The 20709-nt window shown below is 42.1% G+C and overlaps 2 protein-coding genes across 2 annotated transcripts in view; one reads left to right on the top strand and one right to left on the bottom strand.

Moving 5' to 3' along the window:
• Nucleotides 1-11137, top strand: part of tecpr1a (tectonin beta-propeller repeat containing 1a) — a 28666-nt gene extending 17529 nt beyond the window's left edge. The window contains exons 16-24 of the mRNA XM_034193671.1: nt 1760-1856; nt 2003-2082; nt 2196-2252; nt 5293-5467; nt 6263-6398; nt 6575-6667; nt 6741-6847; nt 7054-7173; nt 7799-11137. Coding sequence (XP_034049562.1) covers nt 1760-1856; nt 2003-2082; nt 2196-2252; nt 5293-5467; nt 6263-6398; nt 6575-6667; nt 6741-6847; nt 7054-7173; nt 7799-7942 — 1009 coding nt within the window. The 3' untranslated portion in view covers nt 7943-11137. The remainder of the gene's footprint in view (nt 1-1759; nt 1857-2002; nt 2083-2195; nt 2253-5292; nt 5468-6262; nt 6399-6574; nt 6668-6740; nt 6848-7053; nt 7174-7798) is intronic.
• bhlha15 (basic helix-loop-helix family, member a15) lies at nt 11021-15362 on the bottom strand. Its single transcript, XM_034193672.1, has 3 exons — nt 14893-15362; nt 14760-14793; nt 11021-12350 (listed from the first exon to the last, which is right to left on the bottom strand). The coding sequence occupies exons 1-3, from the start codon at nt 15013-15015 to the stop codon at nt 11704-11706; spliced, it is 804 nt and encodes a 267-aa protein (XP_034049563.1). The 5' UTR covers nt 15016-15362; the 3' UTR covers nt 11021-11703.
• Between the last annotated feature and the right edge of the window lie 5347 nt (nt 15363-20709).

Below are 20709 nucleotides of genomic sequence, written 5' to 3'. Positions count from 1 at the left end.
TATAAAGTATACGAAATATAAAATGCAGATAAAAAAAGGTATGCACAATGCTTGGTGTGATTACCTAAAGCAGCACTTTGCTGTGCAGAATTCCAGGTGAGGACGGTAAGTATAGCCTATAGCTTAAATCTCAGTCCATATAGTTCCATCCACAGTTTGTAAGCTGTCTGTGTTTCATGTTCATGTTTTTTGTGTTACCCTGTATTTTTGTTTTTACATTATTTTACAAATCAAATTAATTGGACTGCTCTTCATGTGCTTGCAGTGTGCTCAGTGCAAGTGTAATATCGAGGAAAATTTAGGAGTCTTGATGGGGGCGTCACTGAGAGTAATAGTTTGTATCCAATGTATGCGATCGAGATGTTACTGCAGTATTATCGCATGATGGTACAACACTTTGTGAGTACTTGTTATATATTTTTACAGTTGGTTTTGTCCATTTTTTTCAGCATTACGGTTAACGTGTGAATAGTTTGCTGTTAATCAACAGTTTTTCAGCAGTCCCAAAACTCTGCGATAACCCTGCTGCACCTGTTGTGACTTCATTGAAATATGGACAATTAAGTTCAAAAGCAGCTTGTGGTTGATTACAATGTGCTTCGTCCAAATAAACACAGGCTTTTTGCCGCTCGTGTAAGAGGCCACCGTTTTCTGTGTTACACACTGATTGATTAAATTGCATGTAGGATTACAGAGTTATCTTTGAAAGTGAGGTTTTCACTAAAAAAAAACAATCACATCATCAGGAGCCACATTACATGAAGATTTTGGGTGTTGGGTTGAATCAGGGGTCGAAATACATTTTTTAACCTACTTGCACTGGTGCTAGTAACAAAAAAAAATAAAAGTTACTTGCGCAACCAAAAGTCAGTCTTATATCAACCTTAAAACTCCTCCTATGATGTTTCAGAGTCTTCCCCTCTGGGGAGAGTTTGCCACTGCTGCTGCTGCTCTCCCCTGTTTTTTTTTTTTTTTTCCACGTACGCGCACGAACAAATTGTCCATGACGATTATTGTATTTATTAACTACACACATATAATAAAACAAATGATGACTGATTTATAACACAATTATGACAGAGTTTCAGTGGAGAGAGAGCGAGGAACTACGGAGCCCTGGAAGTGTCATCGCAAAATGTTTTGCATGTGGCGAGAATGTGCGCTCGTTTTATTATATTGTGTGCACGTTTTAAGCATCGTTTGAGTTAAACAAGGGCACGATCTTACAGAGCCGCAGCGGCAGCATGGAGCTGTGTCCATGTTTTTTTTGTTGTTTTTTTTACGTGCGTGTGTGAACTAATCATCCGTGAAGATAATTTTATTAACTACACAGATGTATAATAAAACAAATGGTGGCTGGATTATAACACTATGATGACAGAGTTTGAGGGGCAGAGAGAGAGCGAACCGCAGCCAGCCAGGTTTTTTTTTTTTTCTTTTCTTTGTTTACATGTGCGCGCGCGAACACAACAAATAGAGCACAGCAACTCACTCCGTGTGTGAGTCATAAAACGCAGGGAAGATGAAGACAACACACTGGAATTTTTTTCTTTATTTATTCCTTTATTGGTTCATTTTACTGGTGCTTATAGTTGATAAAACTTGGATAAAGTTACTTGCACCAGTGCAAGTGCAGTATAAAATTACGTGCACCGCTCGAGTAATACGTGCACAAACTAGCACATGCACGTACTATTTTGAGCCCTGGTTGAATTCATTTGTGACTTGTGTGTGTGTGTGTGTGTGTTTTTTGTCTTAGAGGTCTGCCCACAGACCGTTACATGTGGAGTGATGCGTCAGGGTTACGTGAGTGCACCAAAGCGAATACCAAACCGCCATCTCCTCATTGGACTTGGGTAAAGCACCAACACAGCAGTTGAATACACTGAAACAGTCTGAGAGCTTGTCTGGACTTAGGACAGATGAGATCTGATGCCACAGAATGTTTCGAGTCTTTCACTTCTCGTTTTGGCTGTTTTTTTTTTGTTTTGTTTTTTTTAAGGTGTCTGACTGGAGCATCGACTACGGCATCTCAGGAGGGACAGACAGAGAAGGCTGGCAATATGCAGCTGATTTTCCAGCGTAGGTTTCTTGTGTTTTGTTTTTTTTTTCCTCAAACTCAGAAATGAGATTCTACACAGTTATGACTTTCACTGATTTATTTTATTTTTCTTCTTCTCCTGACTTTTCTACAGGTCATATTATGGTTATAAAACAATGAAGGACTTTGTGCGCCGTAGGAGATGGGCCAGGTACAATAAAGAGCAACATTTTTAATATAGTCAGTGGTGGACATGGCAGAATACTGAGCTGTGACAACTTTAAGCTTTGCTAAAATATACCTGCTGATGTAATCCTGTTTTCTCTATATTTAATAATTAAATAGTCAGTAGTATTTAACACATATGTATGTAAATAATGGCAACAAATTAATTTTATATATTTTTTAAAAAGTTTAAATTTTGCTTTATTTAAATACTTTTAAATCCAGGATCTTTTTGCTCTTTCAGTTTTGTGAACATTGTAAGAAAAGACATTCTTAGACATTGTGATTAATTTCTCTAAAATTAATCCACTCACATTTACAATGGAAATCATGCATAAGTATACTATGATTGTCTTTTCAAAATGTACTGAGCTTTGGTTTGGCTCGAGATAATGATCCAGAGCTGGTGGACAACATGTATTTTTAGCCACAGTTTTCTGAATTGTTGTTGTTGAGTTTGAATCAGATAAATAACCACTAACGTGTAACTGATGATGCTGACTAACCAAGTGCCCACTGGTTGTAATTTTCCTTTTAGTTGAGGCCAATATACTGTGACATCATGACAAATGGCCAAACATGCAACAGAACAAAAATAATGCTGTATCTTGCAAAGTTGATGACTGTTTCAAAACAAAACCCCTGTCCTGCCCCTGTGTCTGGATAAACTGGATAAACAAAATTTCATGGATGATTTCTTTGCCCATGTGCCACCCCACCAACAGTTTTCATGAAAACTGGTTTCCTGGTGGAGAAACAGGTCAATCATCAGACAGTCAAAAATGGAGTTATTCATTACAATCGTTATAAGTCCTGTATTTTCATATGTTGGTGACTGTTTTTCTGATTTTTTTTTAATTTTTTTTTTTTTCTACTTCTTCATCTGTTGACATATGCTGTAATTGTAATAGTTGATGTGCAGTGTAATTACTTACGATCATCAAGAATACGGGTTGTATAATTTACAAAGATCCCATTAAGTTGTGGTGCTGATTAGGATCCAGATGTGCATATGGGATTTTTTTTTAAAGCGTAAGATTGCCATTTTCAGCATTTTAAGAAATTTCCAAGAAGGTAAATACACTGGTCCTTTTACACAAAGTTTATGGGAGATGAGTGAAATTTCATGCTGATCTGGATAATTGCAAATAATTGAGAATTGTTTGGTGTGGCAGTGTCTCCATTGAGTTATAAAAGTGTTTTAGATTCTGTTACTGTACATTTGATGCTTAGTGTTTGCCTCCAGCAAGGGCAAATATACAACCCCAATTCCACTTAAGTCGGGACGTTGTGTATAATGTAAATAAAAACAGAATACAATGATTTGCAAATCCTCTTCAACCTATATTCAATTGAATGTACCACAGAGACAAGATATTTAATGTTCAAACTGATAAACTTTGTTGTTTTTGTGCAAATATTTGCTCATTTTGAAATGATGCCTGCAACACGTTTCAAAAAGCTGGGACAGTGGTTTCTTTACCACTGTGTTACATCACCTTTCCTTCTAACAACACTCAATAAGCATTTGGGAACTGAGGACACTAAGTGTTGAAGCTTTGTAGGTGGAATTCTTTCCCATTCTTGCTTGATGTACGACTTCAGTTGTTCAACAGTCCAGGGTCTCCGTTGTCGTATTTTGCGCTTCATAATGCACCACACATTTTCAATGGGCGACAGGTCTGAACTACAGGCAGGCCAGTCTCGTATCCGCACTCTTTTGCTACGAAGCCACGCTGTTGTAACACGTGCAGAATGTGGCTTAGCATTGTCTTGCTGAAATAAGAGGGACGTCCCTGAAAAAGACGTTCCTTGGATGGCAGCATGTGTTGCTCCAAAACCTGAATGTACCTTTCAGCAGTGATGGTGCCATCACAGATGTGTAAATTGCCCATGCCATGGGCACTAACACACCCCCATACCATCACAGATGCTGGCTTTTGAACTTTGTGCTGGTAACAATCTGGATGGTCTTTTTCCTGTTTTGACCGGAGGACACGATGTCCATGATTTCCAAAAACAATTTGAAATGTGGACTCATCAGACCACAGCACACTTTTCCATTTTGCGTCTGTCCATTTCAAATGAACTCGGGCCCAGAGAAGGCGGCAGTGTTTCTGGATGTTGTTGATGTATGACTTTCGTTTTGCATGGTGGAGTTTTAACTTGCACTTGTAGATGTAGCGATGAACTGTGTTAACTCACAATGGTTTTCTGAAGTGTTCCTGAGCCCACACGGTAAGATCCTTTACACAATGATGTCAGTTTTTAATGCAGTGCCACCTGAGGGATTGAAGGTCACAGGCATTCAATGTTGGTATTTGGCCTTGCCGCTTACATGTAAAAGTTCTCCAGATCCTCTGAATCTTCTGATTATATTATGGACTGCACATGATGGAATCACTAAATTTCTTGCAAATGAACATTGAGAAACATTGTTCTTAAACTGTTGGACTATTTTTTTTTGTATGCAGTTGTTCACAAAGTGGTGATCCTCACCCCATCTTTGCTTGTGAATGGCTGAGCCTTTTGGGGATGCTCCTTTTATACCCAATCATGACACTCACCTGTTTCCAGTTAACCTGTTCACCTGTGGAATGTTCCAAACAGGTGTTCTTTGACCATTCATCAACTTTCCCAGTATTTTGTTGCCCCGTCCCAGCTTTTTTGAAACTTGATGCAGGCGTCTATTTCAAAATGAGCAAATATTTGCACAAAAACAATAAAGTTTATCAGTTTGAACATTAAATATCTCGTCTTTGTGGTGTATTCAATTGAATATAGGTTAAAGAGGATTTGCAAATCATTGTATTCTGTTTTTATTTACATTTTACACAACATCCTAACTTCATTGGAATTGGGGTTGTAAGTGTAGCCGCCAAACACGGGAATTGTCAGCATCTCCCAATCCAGAAGGTCGCAGGTTCAAGACTGATCTATGCTATACCCATCATACTGCTGTGGAGACCGGCATCTCAAACAAGAACAGCTGCAAACCGTGGAACTGTGTTTTCCTCCCTTCACAGGAAGTGTAAGTTGACCACCACAGGACCCTGGCAGGAAGTCCCACCAATCCCACTGAGTGATGTCACCATCGTGCCATGTGCAGCACAGAGCAGCGTGGATGTGATTCCACTGTGGGCCATCAGCAACAAGGGAGATGTGCTTTGCAGACTGGGAGTCACCACGCTGACACCTGCTGTAAGTTTCAACAGGTGACCAGTCTGTAAGTCAGAAATGTGCCACATGGTCCTCATCTCTGGAGCTGCAACTTGCACACAGTGCACAGGCATTATAGTTATGTCCAACTTCACTTTACTATTTATACAGCATGTAATCTGAGCACAAAATACAGCACATGGCCCACCAACCCCAGCATCTGTAGTTGATGGAGATCTCCTGCATGGAGATGAGGTAAAAGGGGGAGAAAAAAAGCCCCCATCTGCAATCGGCCTGTATTGACTACAGACTAAGGTAAACGCTAACTGTGTAACTAGCTATTTTAAAAGGTTCTAATTAAAAGGTGGTGGCCAAGTGGTTAATGCTCTTGGTTTCAGTGCAGAAGGTTCCGGGTTCAAATCCCACCCCTGCCACATTTCTCCATGTAATGTGGAGTTGCGTCAGGAAGGGCATCCAGCGTAAGACCTCTGCCAATTCAACATGCAGATCTACCTTGGATTTGCTGTGGCGACCCTGAGTGCAAACAAGGGAGCAGCCGAAGGGACTTACTTTTTTACCTCAGTCAGGATCCTCTCCATACTTTGAGACACTTCTAAATACATTTTCATCTGTTCAGTGGTGACAAGAAGCCATTTACCACGAGGGCTCTTAGCTTGCCCCATTCAGTTATTTTAGTCAGCTCCATAACTTGTGGTAGTGTTTACATTCTGGATCAATACAGCATTGAATTAAATTGATTTTCTGAAAAGATGAATTAAAAAAAATGTCTTAAAAAAATACTGGTGCGCCCCTTTAACATTATTTGTGTCTTCTCAGGGCTCCTCATGGCTCCATGTAGGAACAGACCAACCCTTCAAGTCTATCTCCATTGGCGGTGCAAGCCAGGTTTGGGCCATCGCCAGGGATGGTTCTGCATTTTATAGGGGTTCTGTGTCTCCTCAGGATCCATCAGGTTTGTATGAGACCTGTAAATGCTCTGGCTGAAAGACCAGAGAGCATTGTTGGTGTCGATCATATTTGAAAATGCTTCTGTTCAGAAAGATTTTGACTTCAGTTTTAAACTAAAGCTGCAGATTATTTGTTTCACAGTTGCACCTATTCTGGTGTTGGGTGTGTGTCCCTCTGCAGGAGACTGCTGGTGTCACATCCCATCCCCAGCCAAGCAGAAGCTGAAGCAGGTGTCTGTTGGGAGGACGTCAGTGTGTACAGTTGATGAAAATGGTATTGGCAGTTTATCCTGAGGCAGTTAAACCGCAGGAGGGACTTTCTGATCAGGTATCGGTCTTCTGTCCAGGTAACCTGTGGTACCGGCAGGGTGTGACCCCTGGCTACCCTCAGGGTTCCTCCTGGGAACACATCTCCAATAATGTGCGCAAGGTCTCTGTAGGACCTCTGGACCAGGTCGGTACAAGGATGCTGAGGCGGTTCTGTTACGACTGTCTACATTGAAATGAATAATAGAAGTGGGTATGAATCAGTCAGAACCATCAGGATTGTTAGAAAAATGTAATTAAGAAGTCATGATGAGAAGGCTTCATGTTCAACTTGATAAACAATTCACATGCTGCTTAGTTGATAAATATTTGTTGTTGTGTTTGGGAGTGAAGGTTTGGATCATAGCGGATAAGGTGCAGGGTAGCCACAGTCTGAGTTGTGGAACAGTCTGCCGCCGACTCGGGGTTCAGCCCATGGAGCCCAAAGGACAGTCTTGGGACTACGGCATTGGGGTGAGACTCTAACATTTGTCGTACCCTCATTTTCAAACCACTCTCTCCTTGTTTACCAACATTGTCAAACCCACATGAACAATTTAAGTAACAGAACCAACTGTCTTGTCTGAAACTCTGCTTTACAGTATCTATGAAAATTCGTACTGATTAGGACATTAAAAAAAATCTATATATCTATATATGAATTAATGAAATAAAGCTTGATATATTTTGAAGTTTCTGGGGTTAATATCTGCTGTCCTTTGACGGATCTGACTCCAGTTTGTCGTGTTATTCTGCTATACACTGAGACACTTCACACTTCAGTTTCAAGGAGATTCCACCAGATTCCTGAGAGTTATTGGGGTTCTTTATTGGACTTGGAGATTCCTGGAGTCCTATTTATCCCATTGCATGCATCTCCTTGGAATTTAGCTCTGAGCTTCAAGTATGTGCTGCTCATTTTAAAAGTAGGTATGTGCTAAACTAATTGGTGAAGTTGCAGAGTTTTAATATCAGTCCATCACCAGCGGGACTCGGTCTGTTTTTGTGTCCACATGCACATGTTTAAATGACGACCCTGCAGGGGGTTCTGTGAGAATGTGCAGCTTTTATCGTCCCTTTCCTTCTCTCACTTTTTTAGGGTGGATGGGACCACATCACGGTGAGGGGGAACGCCACGGAGCCGCCCCGCGTCAATCTTTCTTTACCAAGAGACACGCCCCTCGCTGCTCCTCAGAGTCCCCGTCCTGTCAGGAATATGGAGGTCAGCGGCAGCGCTGCGTGATACCAAATGTAAATCCACGGTTGCAAGTCAAAACATCCGTCCTGAGCTGTTTTATTCCCGCTGTGAATTTTCCCTTTGAAGTCAGTTTTAATTTTAATTCTGACATAGCATTAATGAGTTCCCATGAACTCAGTCTGAGTTTTTGTGTTTGAATGATATTAGTTTATGGTCTTAGCACATTTTTGAAATTTATTGATGAGGATCTTTTTAATGTGGTTCTTGTTCGATTTTGTCATGTGGTCACAGTCATGGAATTAGGTATTTTGAAAAGCATTATCTTGTATTTCATTCTTCTTGACCACCAGAGATGGCGCCGCCCAGAAGAATTCATAGGACCTTAGTGACGTTTAGAACTCTCCTTTTAGTGTCAGATTGAAGTTGATAGCAGTGTTTCCCAATCTTGGTCCTCAAGACCTAAAATGTGCAGTACTTTGGGTCCCAAGGACCCGGACTCGGGAAACACTGGTTTGGAGGAAAACCTAAACCTTGGCACCCTTGAGTGACACTGATTTTTGAGAATCAATGACCATGTATGGTACATTTTACCACACTTATTAGTACATAAAAAATATTTTCATATTAGGTGGAAAATTAATAATTGAGGCTGCAGATTTTAGCTAAAAATGAAATGAGACTTTCAATTAAAGGGGTGATATTCTGCACCTTTCTCACCAAGCCAAAATGAAATAAAATTTTATGGGAATTAGCAGAGTTCCAGATGTAAAGCATACTGCTACTTGTACTATTTATTTGTGTTGTTCCCTTGACATGATACGCTGGATCTTTAAAAAATAAAAATGAACTGCATACAGGTGAACCCCGTTAACTGGTGCAAGTTGGGGTCCACAAAATCGAACCACAAGTTATCTGAAACTGCGAGTTATACGAGGTTGATCAAAACATACAGTAGTCTTTATAAAGTAGTCAAAATTTTTGAGGGTCCACAAATCAACCATGAGTAAAGCTGAAACGTACGACGGCGTTTTAAGGCCACATTGAGATGTGTGTGTGTGTGTGTGTTTTTAAGACTTTGAGAATAAAGTCGCAACTTTCTGAGAATAAAGTCGTAATTTTACAAGAATAGTGTCGTAATTTTGCGAGAATAAACTTGTAATTTTATGAGAATAAAGATGTAATTTTGTGAGCGGAAAACTCAAAATGAGATCTGTGGAGTGCTTTAAGTTGTACTTCAGTATAGGTATTACACAAAGGAAATACTTTGTCTCTTGGCCCACCTGCACCACATTATAATTAGTATCAGAATTTTGAAAAGAATACAGGAGAAGATGTCTATTCTGGAGGAGGAACCGCACGGACTTCACCTGTAGTTCTGGCGATTAGTCGCTCCTGAAATCGCCTCTTTCGTGGAGGAGGACATGGCTGGAACTGGTGTCATGGGGTTGTATCCCCTGGTGCCAGGGGATACACTTCCTGGCGGGGATAATGACTTTGGCACGACACTAGCAGTTCTCGCTTCTCGTATAAATACAACTTTATTCTTGTAATATTATGACTTTATTCTTGTAATAGTACAAGTTTTTCTCATAAAATTACAACTTTATTCGCATAATATTCCGAGTTTTTTCTCAGAAAATTACAACTTTATTCGCATAATATTACAAGTTTTTTCTTAGGAAAATTATGACTTTATTCTTGAAGTCTTAAAAAAACTCAATATGGCCCTAAAACACTGTCATGCAAACGCGAGTTATGCATACGCAAGTTAACGAGGTTTGCCTGCATTAGTTTTTGCAGTCCTGCATATGTGGTCAGATTAACTAGCTATTGCTAATAGTGGCAGACAGTAATCAGGGGCAACACAACCATTACAAAGTGCTTATTGCTAACTGTCTAACCATTTATAGTTAGCATTAGCTGTGTTGTGTTAGACACCATTGGCATTAGGATGTCTGGCGGTGACTTCTTTAATATAGTCAGGGGCCATGTTAGCATCATGTCCGGGATAAATGCCAGTACATTGGCGTCTTAACAACAAATTCATTCATTCATTATTAAAATTTTTAACCATGAATACTCCACAAACACTGAGATGATGCATCCTTTTTAAAAAGTTGTTTTTTTTGTTTGTTTCAAATAATAATACTGTACCTATTTCTTTAAATGGGGAGCTACTGCTGGCCACACCCACTACCCCTCACGACAGCTGGTGCAGTTTGTCTCCCACTGACGCGTGTTGGCTGGTTACCCACAGGTGGATCAGGTGACTGATTGTGCCTCACAGAGCCAGCAGGAGTGCAGATATGAACTTCTGTTACATATGTCACACAAGTGTAAAATGAGCTGTTTCAGGCTGAAATTGTGTATAAAAGAGGAGAATATATAGATGCACAGTCTTAGAACTGTGGTACTTTTACAATGATAAACATTTAAGCAGAATGATGTGTATCTTTAAAAGTAGATTAAAACACATTTTACACAATATAACCATGTAAAAAACCCTATCTAATAAAAAAAAAAAAGTTTTAACATTTAGACATGCTGGTTGTTGCTTGCCTCATACAAACAGCTGACTGATGTTTTACAAAATAATTCCATTGTTATCATCTTTTAAAATATGCTGTTTAGGATTTTGTGTAATTTTTAGCTTTACCATTGTTTGTATGAATGAGATTTTTTTTTTTTTTTTTTATAAAAAAAATGCATGATGTCTGCATCTTTACTACTGATGGTTGCAGAATGATGAAAATGTTTTGTTATAAATATGAATATATTAGTATTGTCTGAATAGTGACTATTGGAACTGTATTAAGATGGAATCTAGGTTTTGTGTTTAATGGACATAAATGATCTTCAACCAGTCCTTTGGCATAAAATATTCGTAAAATACACAATGGTGAGTTTCCTCCCCATCATACAATTGTTCAGAATAATTACTGCATAAACGCATGCATTAAGAAAGTTGTGTTCCAGTCTGCTACAACCTTTTGTCAGCGTTGAAACTGCAGGTACGTGTGATTAACAATAATGAAATTGTGTTGCTGCAGCTTGCGTAATATCAGTGCTGCTGTCATTGTGGGCTACGTTTCTCAAGAGTTGTGCACCGTCTCAGTACTTGTCAATAAATAAAACGTTTATTGATAATAATTCATCACTCCTCAATAACTTTTGTCCTTCCTCAAAACGCACAAAAGCAAATAGTTCAAGCATCATCCGTTCCTTCCAGGTATGGATGCAGAACCTGTTTCAGAACAGCTAGAAAAGCAAGCCGTGGAAATAATCTTCATACGCAAATAACTGTTTGAAGAAAAAAAAAAAAATTCACTGTTTAGCCCGACTGCTCGTCCCTCCTTCGTTAATGTGACAGTTGTGACTTGAGGCTATGCTCGGCGGGTTTCTCAACAAAAAAAAGCACACAAGAAGATCACAAGATAAGACAAAAACAGAAGAAGAACTAGTCCCTGGCCCTGCTTAAATGATCATGCAAAAAAGAAAAAAAGAGATGGCGATAGAAAAGCTCTTCCTTTGTGGGTGAAGGAAGTTTTTTTTTTTTAAGCTGTTCATAAAGTTTCACTCTCCACATTTAGTCTTTTTGTCTGCAGCTTGAAGTGTTCACAAATCCTCCTTTACTTCTTCTGGGACGATGGAGGTGGCCTGAACTGTTGTTTAAACGGGTGCATCTGTGGGAACTGGGTATTATTTTGAGATCTGGCCCTAAAAGTCCACCCACGCACCCCGTCTTTACTATAGAGACCAGCATCTTCAGAGCTTTCCTGTTCTCCCAAACCGCACTGCGGCTTGCGTTAGCTTCGCTGGCTGAAGCTGTGCATGTGGGTGAGGTACTGGGTCAGACCTTCTTCCCCTTCCTCTTCCAGGTGCTGCTGGTAGCACTGGAGCAGTTTAGCGGTACTAGCATCTGAGGGGACTCCCCCAGCGGGCGTGCAGGCTCCCGACATATCCAGGATGATGGTGGTCAAGGCTTTGATGTAGTTCTTTGCTAGAGTCAGCGTCTCGATCTTGGAGAGCTTCTTGTCTGTTTTGACGTGGGGGATGGCCTCACGCAGTGCTTGGAAGGCATTGTTGAGTTTGTGCATGCGCTGCCGTTCCCGTTCGTTGCTCTCTAACCGGCGGATGCTGCGTTCTTTGGTACTGGAGCCGTGTTGTCGGCGGCGCCTGTGAGAACCAAGGCTAGGTCTTCCTCCAGCACCTCCACCTGCTACTCCTTGCCGCTTATGGTCTGCGCTCCTCAGCGTTCCTCTCCAGGAGCTGCCAATGTGGACTGAGGCCTCAGAGCCTTCCTGTTCACTGGAGCCAGGTTCTGCTTCGGGTTCTGTATCTGGCTCTGGCTCCGGGTCTGGATCAGACCAGGTCCTCCTGGAAGGTTTCACAGCCTTTCCTTTGGACTTCATTCTGTGGCCTTCTTTATTGCTCACTGATGATGTCACAGCTTCTGCAGGAACACAACAGTCATGATTGTCAAAGTGGAAAAAGCAGTTTTATTATCATTTCCAGCAACCAGCAGAGGGGGATGGTCATGTGATTATTCTGGTCTAAAGTAGACTATATGTCAGCGGTCACTAACCCTGTTCCTGGAGAGCACCTGCCTTGCATGTTTTCCATGTTTATCTACTCAAGTCACACCTGATTTTTTTTTTTTTTTTTTAGTGGTGTTTTCCAGCTCTTGTTTGGCTGAGCACACCTGATAGAGTTAATTGCCTGGGAGTGGAACAGGGAGAGTTAGAAAACATGCACATTGCAGGGCGGGGGCCCTCAAGGAACAGGGTTGGTGACCCCTGCTATATGTATTTCAAAAACGTTTTTAGATACAAATCCAAATGGGGAAAAAGTTGGGAAGTATGAAAAATGTAGATTTATACCCCCTCATTTAATGCACATCCATTCCTGTATTCGGATCTGCAACACATTAAAAAAAAAAAACAAATCAGTCAACAGGTGACTGATTTGGTACAAAAGCAGCATCTACTAAAGGTCGAGTCAATGGGGAGCAAAGATGGGCAGAGTATCTCCAGTTTGTCAAAGAAATTTATTGAAAGGTTTAAAAACTATGTTCCTCAAAGACAGATTGGAAGGAATTTGCATATTCCTCCCTTTACAGTGCATAACATTATTAAATGATTCAAGGAATCTGGAGGGATTACAGTTCATAAAGGGGATGGACGCAAGCCTAAACTGAACACTCGTGAGCTCCAATTCCGCAGATAGCACTGCATCAAGAACAGTCATTCATCAATAGCTGTTATAATCACATGGGCAAGGGATTACTTTGGGAAATATTTGTCAAGCACTACACTATGGAGTTACATTCACAAATGCCACTTAAAACTTTACTATGTAAAAAGGCTTATGTTAACCTTGTCCAGAAGCAGTGTAGAGTTGTCTGGGCTCTGAGGTTTGTGGGTTTGACCATCAAAAGTGGAAACATGCACTGTGGTCAGACAAATCAGTATTCCAGACCTTCTTTTGGAAGAAATGTATGCCGTGTCCTCCTGACCATGGATAAAACGGACTTCTATTAGTAATCCAAAAGCCAGCGCTCTTGGCAAAGCTAATTTGTGTTTCTGTGATGGCAGCGTTAATGCAGAAAAGTACATTGAGATTTTACAGCAATATGTGCTGCTGTCAAGGCAACATCTTTTCCAGGGATGCCCATGCATTTTTTTAGTAAGACAATACAAAACCACATTCTGCACATATTACAAATGACATGGCTGCGGACGAAGAGGGTATGGATACTAAACTAGCCTGCCTGTAGTCCTGACCTGTACCCCAATGGAGAGTGTGTGGAGAATTTTGAAAACACAAATGCTGACCCTGTACTGTTGCAGATCTTAAGATGTGTTTGCAGGACTAATGGAGCAAAATAACACCTGAACCTCTTCGTCTTTTGGTATCAAAATGCCAAAACATCTAAGTGGTGTGAGAAGGAATGGTAACATTACAAAGTGATAAATTCTTTAACAGCCCAAGGTTTTTTGGAATGTTATCAGCCTAGAATGTGGGAATGGGTGAATATTAATAAATGAACCAAAGTTGACCACATAAAACATTAAATATCAGTTCACAATGAAATAAAATTCAAAGCATTTTCCACACCATCCCAACTTTTTCCTGATTTAAGATGTTGTAGATGCTATTTTGGTTTGAAAAAATTGGATGAAACTTTGAGGCAGGTCCAAATCAAATTTTTGCTTTATTGTTGTGAGATTTACTTTTTTTTTTTGTATAATGACATCACATAGTTCAACACAGTCTGCCTTATGATGTTACAAGCACCTGCAGTTCCAAAATTAAAACTCGCCCTCTATAGTTAGTGGAGGTCTAACTGTTCAAAGTACTGAATTTATATAAAGTCAAGTATTTTTATGATGTTTTCTGTAACTTAATTGGCGAAACTCATTTTGAAACAGGTTTTATGTCGGCCTCTTATGGTGTGAAGACTCTATGATGTTGGAGTTTTAATCTATGCCTCCCTTATCCCTCTTGCTCCTGAGATAATCATTTCAAGGTTACACATGAAAAAGAACAAGCAGCACTTAGTGGCAACAGCAGAAATGTTTCACTCTGTGTTTCAGCTGTGGGGTGAATTTAAAAAAAAAAAAAAAGAAAAAACTAAATTAGTGGACTGATTTATTGCTAAACTTTGCAAATTACATTATAAGCTGACATTCACATGTAACAATAAACCATACAATATCATTTAAAAGATAATGCTTTGAAATATTATCTCATACTGTAAGTTTAATCACCTCAATAGTCAAATCTTATCAGATTATGAGTCAGTTTTCTTCACAATAACAACATATTCTGGAAACGGGCCCAAATATTTTGAAAGTCTTACCTTGGATGTTAGATGATCTTTCCTCGTCTTGAGTCTTGTTCACAAACAAAGACAAAAAGTGTCACTTAAAGCAGGTTACGAGCAGGCAGAGCTGTGCAGTGCTGCACACAGTTAACCGTCACATGTGAACTACCTGTTGCTCACTGATGTACACGTTGCTCTGCTCAGCCAATGGCAGAACCAGTTCAGCCTTGTGTGCACAGTGCTCAGCCCACAGCCTGCTGGCCAGTGTCACAACAGACGTGCAATGATTCATTCTTCAACAGCTTGGAAAAAAAAACAGACTGAAAGACATTATAATGAAGGCTCCTGCAGGTTTTGTATGGACTGAGCCAGGATTAGACTTTCTGATCATATTGGGGACTGTATTAAGCATGTTGAAGTGTAACACTTCTGTCATCTCCGTCTTTGTTGAAATACAGCGGCGGCTCTAGAATTTTGTAGCTGAGTACATGAGCAGCACGAGGGGGGCATTGCAGCTATAACCCTCCCCGAAGACATTATGTATGTTTGCATACCTTAGTTCAAAGTCATTTTCACTCAATGGTTGATTTAGAATAGACGCTGTTTAACTTCATGGTGAGTCCGGCGAAACAATTTTTATTTTGTTTTACAATGGAGGATGTTTTCAGTATTTTGGTCTAATTCATGCAAACAAATGTGCCTATGTGGATGAAAGTAAATACTGTACAAAATGTTGGAGCCACAATTATTGTGCCAAAAAAAGCAAAATACCCAATATTTCTCAATAAATATCAATATGTAAAATATGCACCCACTTCACCTTGAAAAACGTATTTTGATCCTTCTGATTGAGTGGTTTCCTACAATTTATAAGAATAGGGCAGCATGTCCACAAATACAATGTAACGACAAATAACTTTTTTGTCATACCAAATTTTTTTGTATGTTTGAAAATTAAATTTGTAAAGTGATAAGTAGCAGCTGTTTTTAAAGAAAATTTAAAAACATGAATCCCATTATCGTAACTATTATTATTATTTTTCATTTTGCAATTTTTATACCCGCTTATTCCAATTAAGGGTGATGGGGGGGGGCGGTTGTAGCTTATTGGGGGGCGAAAAGCGGGGAAAACCCTGGATAGGTCAACAGTCTATTGCAGATCATTATTATTATTACTGTCTAGAAGTGTTTGTATGTCAAATTAAAAAAAAATTACATAGTTAAAAACATTTGAGGGTTATTTTACTGCTGAGCAGCAGGATAATGTGCTGAAGGACTGATGATTGAAACAGCACAGCGTTATGGTTTCTTGACTGCTGCTGTAGCTCTGAGCAGTTAACATAATTTCCATTGTGGTTCTTCACACTCCACTGCTTCATCTGAATAGAGTCCTCTAGGCTACCTGTGAATGTACAGAAAAAAAGGCAGGCTTACATCAACTCATTTACTCCTTAGGGAGATGGTGGCATAATGATTTGCACATTTGACTGGGGCGCCTGTGATCCAGGTTCACTTCCCAATTGCAGCCACACTCCCAACATGTGTTGTGGGCCCTTCTGGAAATAAGCTTTACGCTTTCGTTGGCTACCCATGTTTAATATGATCCTCTTCTTCTTCTGTCAAATCAATTCTTAAAGCAATCTTTACTTTTGCCAATTTTATATTTGTTCAGTGTTTAATCAAATGGATGCTCTACAGATCTCAATAAACTGGTATAAAAACATTAAAAAACTTAAATAAATAAACAAATACAAATTAAACATAATACAGGCAAATGTTAGTAAAGCTCAAAAATATTTTTTTAAGAAAATGTCAAATGTTACCAATTGTATGCAAACATTTGGACAGCCCTGATAATTTTCATGATTTTCCTTTATAAATCATTGTCTGGATCAGAAATTTCGGTTAAATATATAGCAAACACACTGATATTTGAGAAGTGAAATGAAGTTTCTAGTATTTACAGAAAGTGTGCAATAATTATTTAAACAAAATTGGGCAGGTGCATAAATTTGGGCACCCTTGTCATTTTATTGATTTGAATACATTTAGCACTAATTACTGGAACACAAAATTGGTTTGGTAAGCTCATTGACCCTTGACCTCCTTACACAGGTGAATCCAATCATTAGAAAGGGTATTTAAGGTGGCCATTTGCAAATGTTTCCCCTCTTTGCATCTCTTCTAATGAGTGGCAACATGGGAGCCTCTAAACAACTCTCAATCCATCCATCCATCCATCAAATTTTCTTCCGCTTTATCCGGAATTGGGTCACAGGGGCAGCAGCTCAAGCAAAGCCGCCCAGACCTCCCGATCCACACACCTCCCCCAGCTCCTCCGGGGAAAACCCAAGGCGTTCCCAAGCCAGCCGAGAGATGTAGTCCCTCCAGCGTGTCCTGGGTCTTCCCCGGGGCCTCCTCCCAATGGGATGTGCCCGGAACACCTCTCCAGCGAGGTGTCCAGGGGGGATCCGGAAAAGATGCCAGAGCCACCTCAACTGACTCCTTTCGACCTGGAGGAGCAGCGGCTCGACTCCGAGCTCCTCCCGAGTGACTGAGCTCCTCACCCTATCTCTAAGGGAGCGCCCAGCCACCCTGCGGAGGAATCTCATCTCGGCTGCTTGTACTCGCAATCTCGTTCTTTCGGCCATGAGCCAAATCTCATGACCATAGGTGAGGATCGGAACATAGATCGATCGGTAAATCGAGAGCTTTGCCCCCCTACTCAGCTCTCTCTTCACCCCAACGGTCCGATAGAGCAACCGCATCACTGCGGATGCTGCACCGATCCGTCTATCAATCTCACGCTCCATCCGTCCCTCACTTGTGAACAAGACCCCGAGATAATTAAACTCCACTTGAGGCAAGGACACTCCACCGACCTGAAGAGGGCAAAGCACCTTTTTCCGGTCGAGAACCATGGCCTCGGATTTGGAGGTGCTGATTTTCATCCCGGATGCTTCACACTCTGCTGCAAACCGCCCCAGTGCACGCTGAAGGTCCTGATTTGACGAAGCCAACAGAACCACATCGTTCGCAAACAGCAGAGACGAGATTCTGTGGTTCCCAAACCAGACCCCCTCTACGCCCTGGCTGCGCCTAGAAATTCTGTCCATAAAAATAATGAACAGAACCGGTGACAAAGGGCAGCCCTGGCAGAGGCCAACGTGCACTGGAAACAGGTTTGACTTACTACCGGCAATGCGAACCAAGCTCCTGCTGTGGTCGTCCAGGGACCGGATAGCCCTTAGCAAAGGACCCCGGACCCCGTACTCCCAGAGCACCCCCCACAGGGCGCCCCGAGGGACACGGTCGAACACCTTCTCCAGATCCACAAAACACATGTGGACTGGTTGGGCGAACTCCCATGAACCCTCGAGCACCTGATGGAGCGTGTAGAGCTAGTCCAGTGTGCCGCGATCAGGATGAAAACCACACTGCTCCTCCTGAATCCAAGGTTCGACCATCGGTCGAATTCTCCTCTCCAGTACTCTGGAATAGACCTTACTGGGGAGGCTGAGGAATGTGATCCCCCATAGTTGGAACACACCCTCTGGTCCCCCTTCTTAAACAAAGGGACCACCACCCCGGTCTGCCAATCCAGAGGCACTGTCCCCGATCGCCACGCGATGTTGCAGAGGCGTGTCAGCCAAGACAGTCCCACAACATCCAGAGACTTAAGGTACTCAGGACAGATTTCATCCACCCCAGGAGCCTTGCCATAGAGGAGCTTTCTAACCACCTCGGTGACTTCGGCCTGGGTAATGGATGAGTCCGCCTCTGAGTCCCCAGTCTCTGCTTCCTCTTCGGAAGACGTGGCAATGGGATTGAGGAGATCCTCGAAGTATTCCTTCCACCGCCCGACAACATCCCCAGTCAGGGTCAACAGCTCCCCACCCGCACCGTAAACAGTGCTGGTGGAGAGCTGCTTCCGCCTCCCGAGGCGTTGGACGGTTTGCCAGAATCTCTTCGAGGCCGACCAATAGTCCTCCTCCATGGCCTCCCCGAACTCCTCCCAGACCCGAGTTTTTGCCTCTGCAACCACACGGGCTGTGGCACGCTTGGCCTGCCGGTACCCGTCAGCTGTCTCCGGGGTCCCACCTACCAACAAAGATAAGTAGGACTCCTTCTTCAGCTTGACAGCATCCCTTACTTCCGGCGTCCACCACCGGGTTCGGGGATTGCCGCCGCAACAGGCACCAGAGACCTTGCGACCACAGCTACGAGCGGCCGCATCGACAATGGAGGTGGAGAACATGGTCCACTCGGATTCCATGTCTCCAACCTCCCCCGGGATCTGGGAGAAGCTCTCCCTGAGGTGGGAGTTGAAGACCTCGTTGACAGAGGGTTCCGCCAGTCGTTCCCAGCAGACCCTCACGATACGTTTGGGCCTGCCAGGTATGACCGGCTTCCTCCCCTCCCAGCGGATCCAACTCACCACCAGGTGGTGATCGGTCGACAGCTCTGCCCCTCTCTTCACTCGAGTGTCCGAGACACGTGGCTGAAAGTCAGATGATACGATTACAAAGTCGATCATCGACCTCCGGCTCAGGGTGTCCTGGTGCCACGTGCACTTATGGACACCCTTGTGCTCGAACCTGGTGTTCGTGATGGACAAACTGTGACTAGCACAGAAGTCCAACAACTGAACACCACTCGGGTTCAGATCGGGGAGGCCGTGCTTCCCAATCACCCCCCTCCAGGTCTCACTGTTGCCGCCCACGTGGGTGTTGAAATCCCCCAGGAGAACAATGGAATCCCCAGACGGAGCGCTATCTAGTACCCCTCCCAGGGACTCCAAGAAGATCGGGTACTCTGCACTGCCGCTCGGCCCCGGATCTTTCAACAAAACAATGACCCTAAACAACTCTCAAATGACCTGAAAACAAAGATTGTTCAACATTATGGTTTAGGGGAAGGCTACAAAAAGCTATCTCAGAGATTTCAGCTGTCAGTTTCCACTGTGAGGAACATAGTGAGGAAATGGAAGACCACAGGCACAGTACTAGTTAAGGCCCGAAATGGCAGTCCAAGAAAAGTCTCAGATAAGGTGAAGCGAAGGATGGTGAGAACAGTCCTAGTCAACCCACAGACCTGCTCTAAAGACCTACAACATGTCCTCTCCTTGCTGCAGATAGTGTCTCTGTGCATCATTCAACTATACAGTGCACTTTGCACAAAGAGGTGCTGTAATGCAGAGGAAGCCTTTTCTGCGTACACACCACAAACAGTCGCTTGAGGTATGCTAAAGCACATTTGGACAAGCCAGCTTCATTTTGGAATAAGATGCTGTGGACTGATGAAACTAAAATTGAGTTATTTGGACATAACAAGGGGCGGTATGCATGGCTGAAAAAGAACACAGCCTTCCAAGAAAAACACTTGCTATGTACAGTAAAATTTAGAGGTGGTTCCATCATACTGTGGGGCTGTGTGGCCAGTGCAGGTACTGGGAATCTTGTTAAAGTTGAGCGTCACTTGGATTTCAGTCAATATCAGCAGATTCTTGAGAACAATGTTCAAGAATCAGTGACAAAGTTGAAGTTGCACCGGGGCTGGATCTTTCAACAAAACAATGACCCTAAACACTGCTCAAAATCTACTAAGGCATTCATGCAGAGGAACAAGTACAATGTTCTGGAATAGCCATCTCTCAGTCCCCAATTTCAATTTTCAATTTATTTTCATTTATATAGCGCCAAATCACAACATTGTTGCCTCAAGGCGCTTCACACAAGTAAGGTCTAACCTTACTAACCCCCAGAGCAGTAGTGGTAAGAAAAAACTCCCTCTGAGGAAGGAACCTCAAGCAGACCAGACTCAAAGGGGAGACCCTCTGCTTGGGCCATGCTACAGACATAAATTACAGAACAATTCACAAAATGAGTATACAGGAAATGCTGTTGGTGCACAGGACAGGAGGGTCTCCAGCACAAATAACCCAGACCTGAATATTATTGAAAATCTGTGGTGTGATTTTAAGTGA

The sequence above is a fragment of the Thalassophryne amazonica genome, chromosome 18 (assembly GCF_902500255.1).
Source record: "Thalassophryne amazonica chromosome 18, fThaAma1.1, whole genome shotgun sequence".
NCBI classification, from domain to species: domain Eukaryota; kingdom Metazoa; phylum Chordata; class Actinopteri; order Batrachoidiformes; family Batrachoididae; genus Thalassophryne; species Thalassophryne amazonica.
The sequence above is the reverse complement of the archived record's forward strand: the minus strand, read 5'-3'. Positions and strand labels throughout refer to the sequence as shown.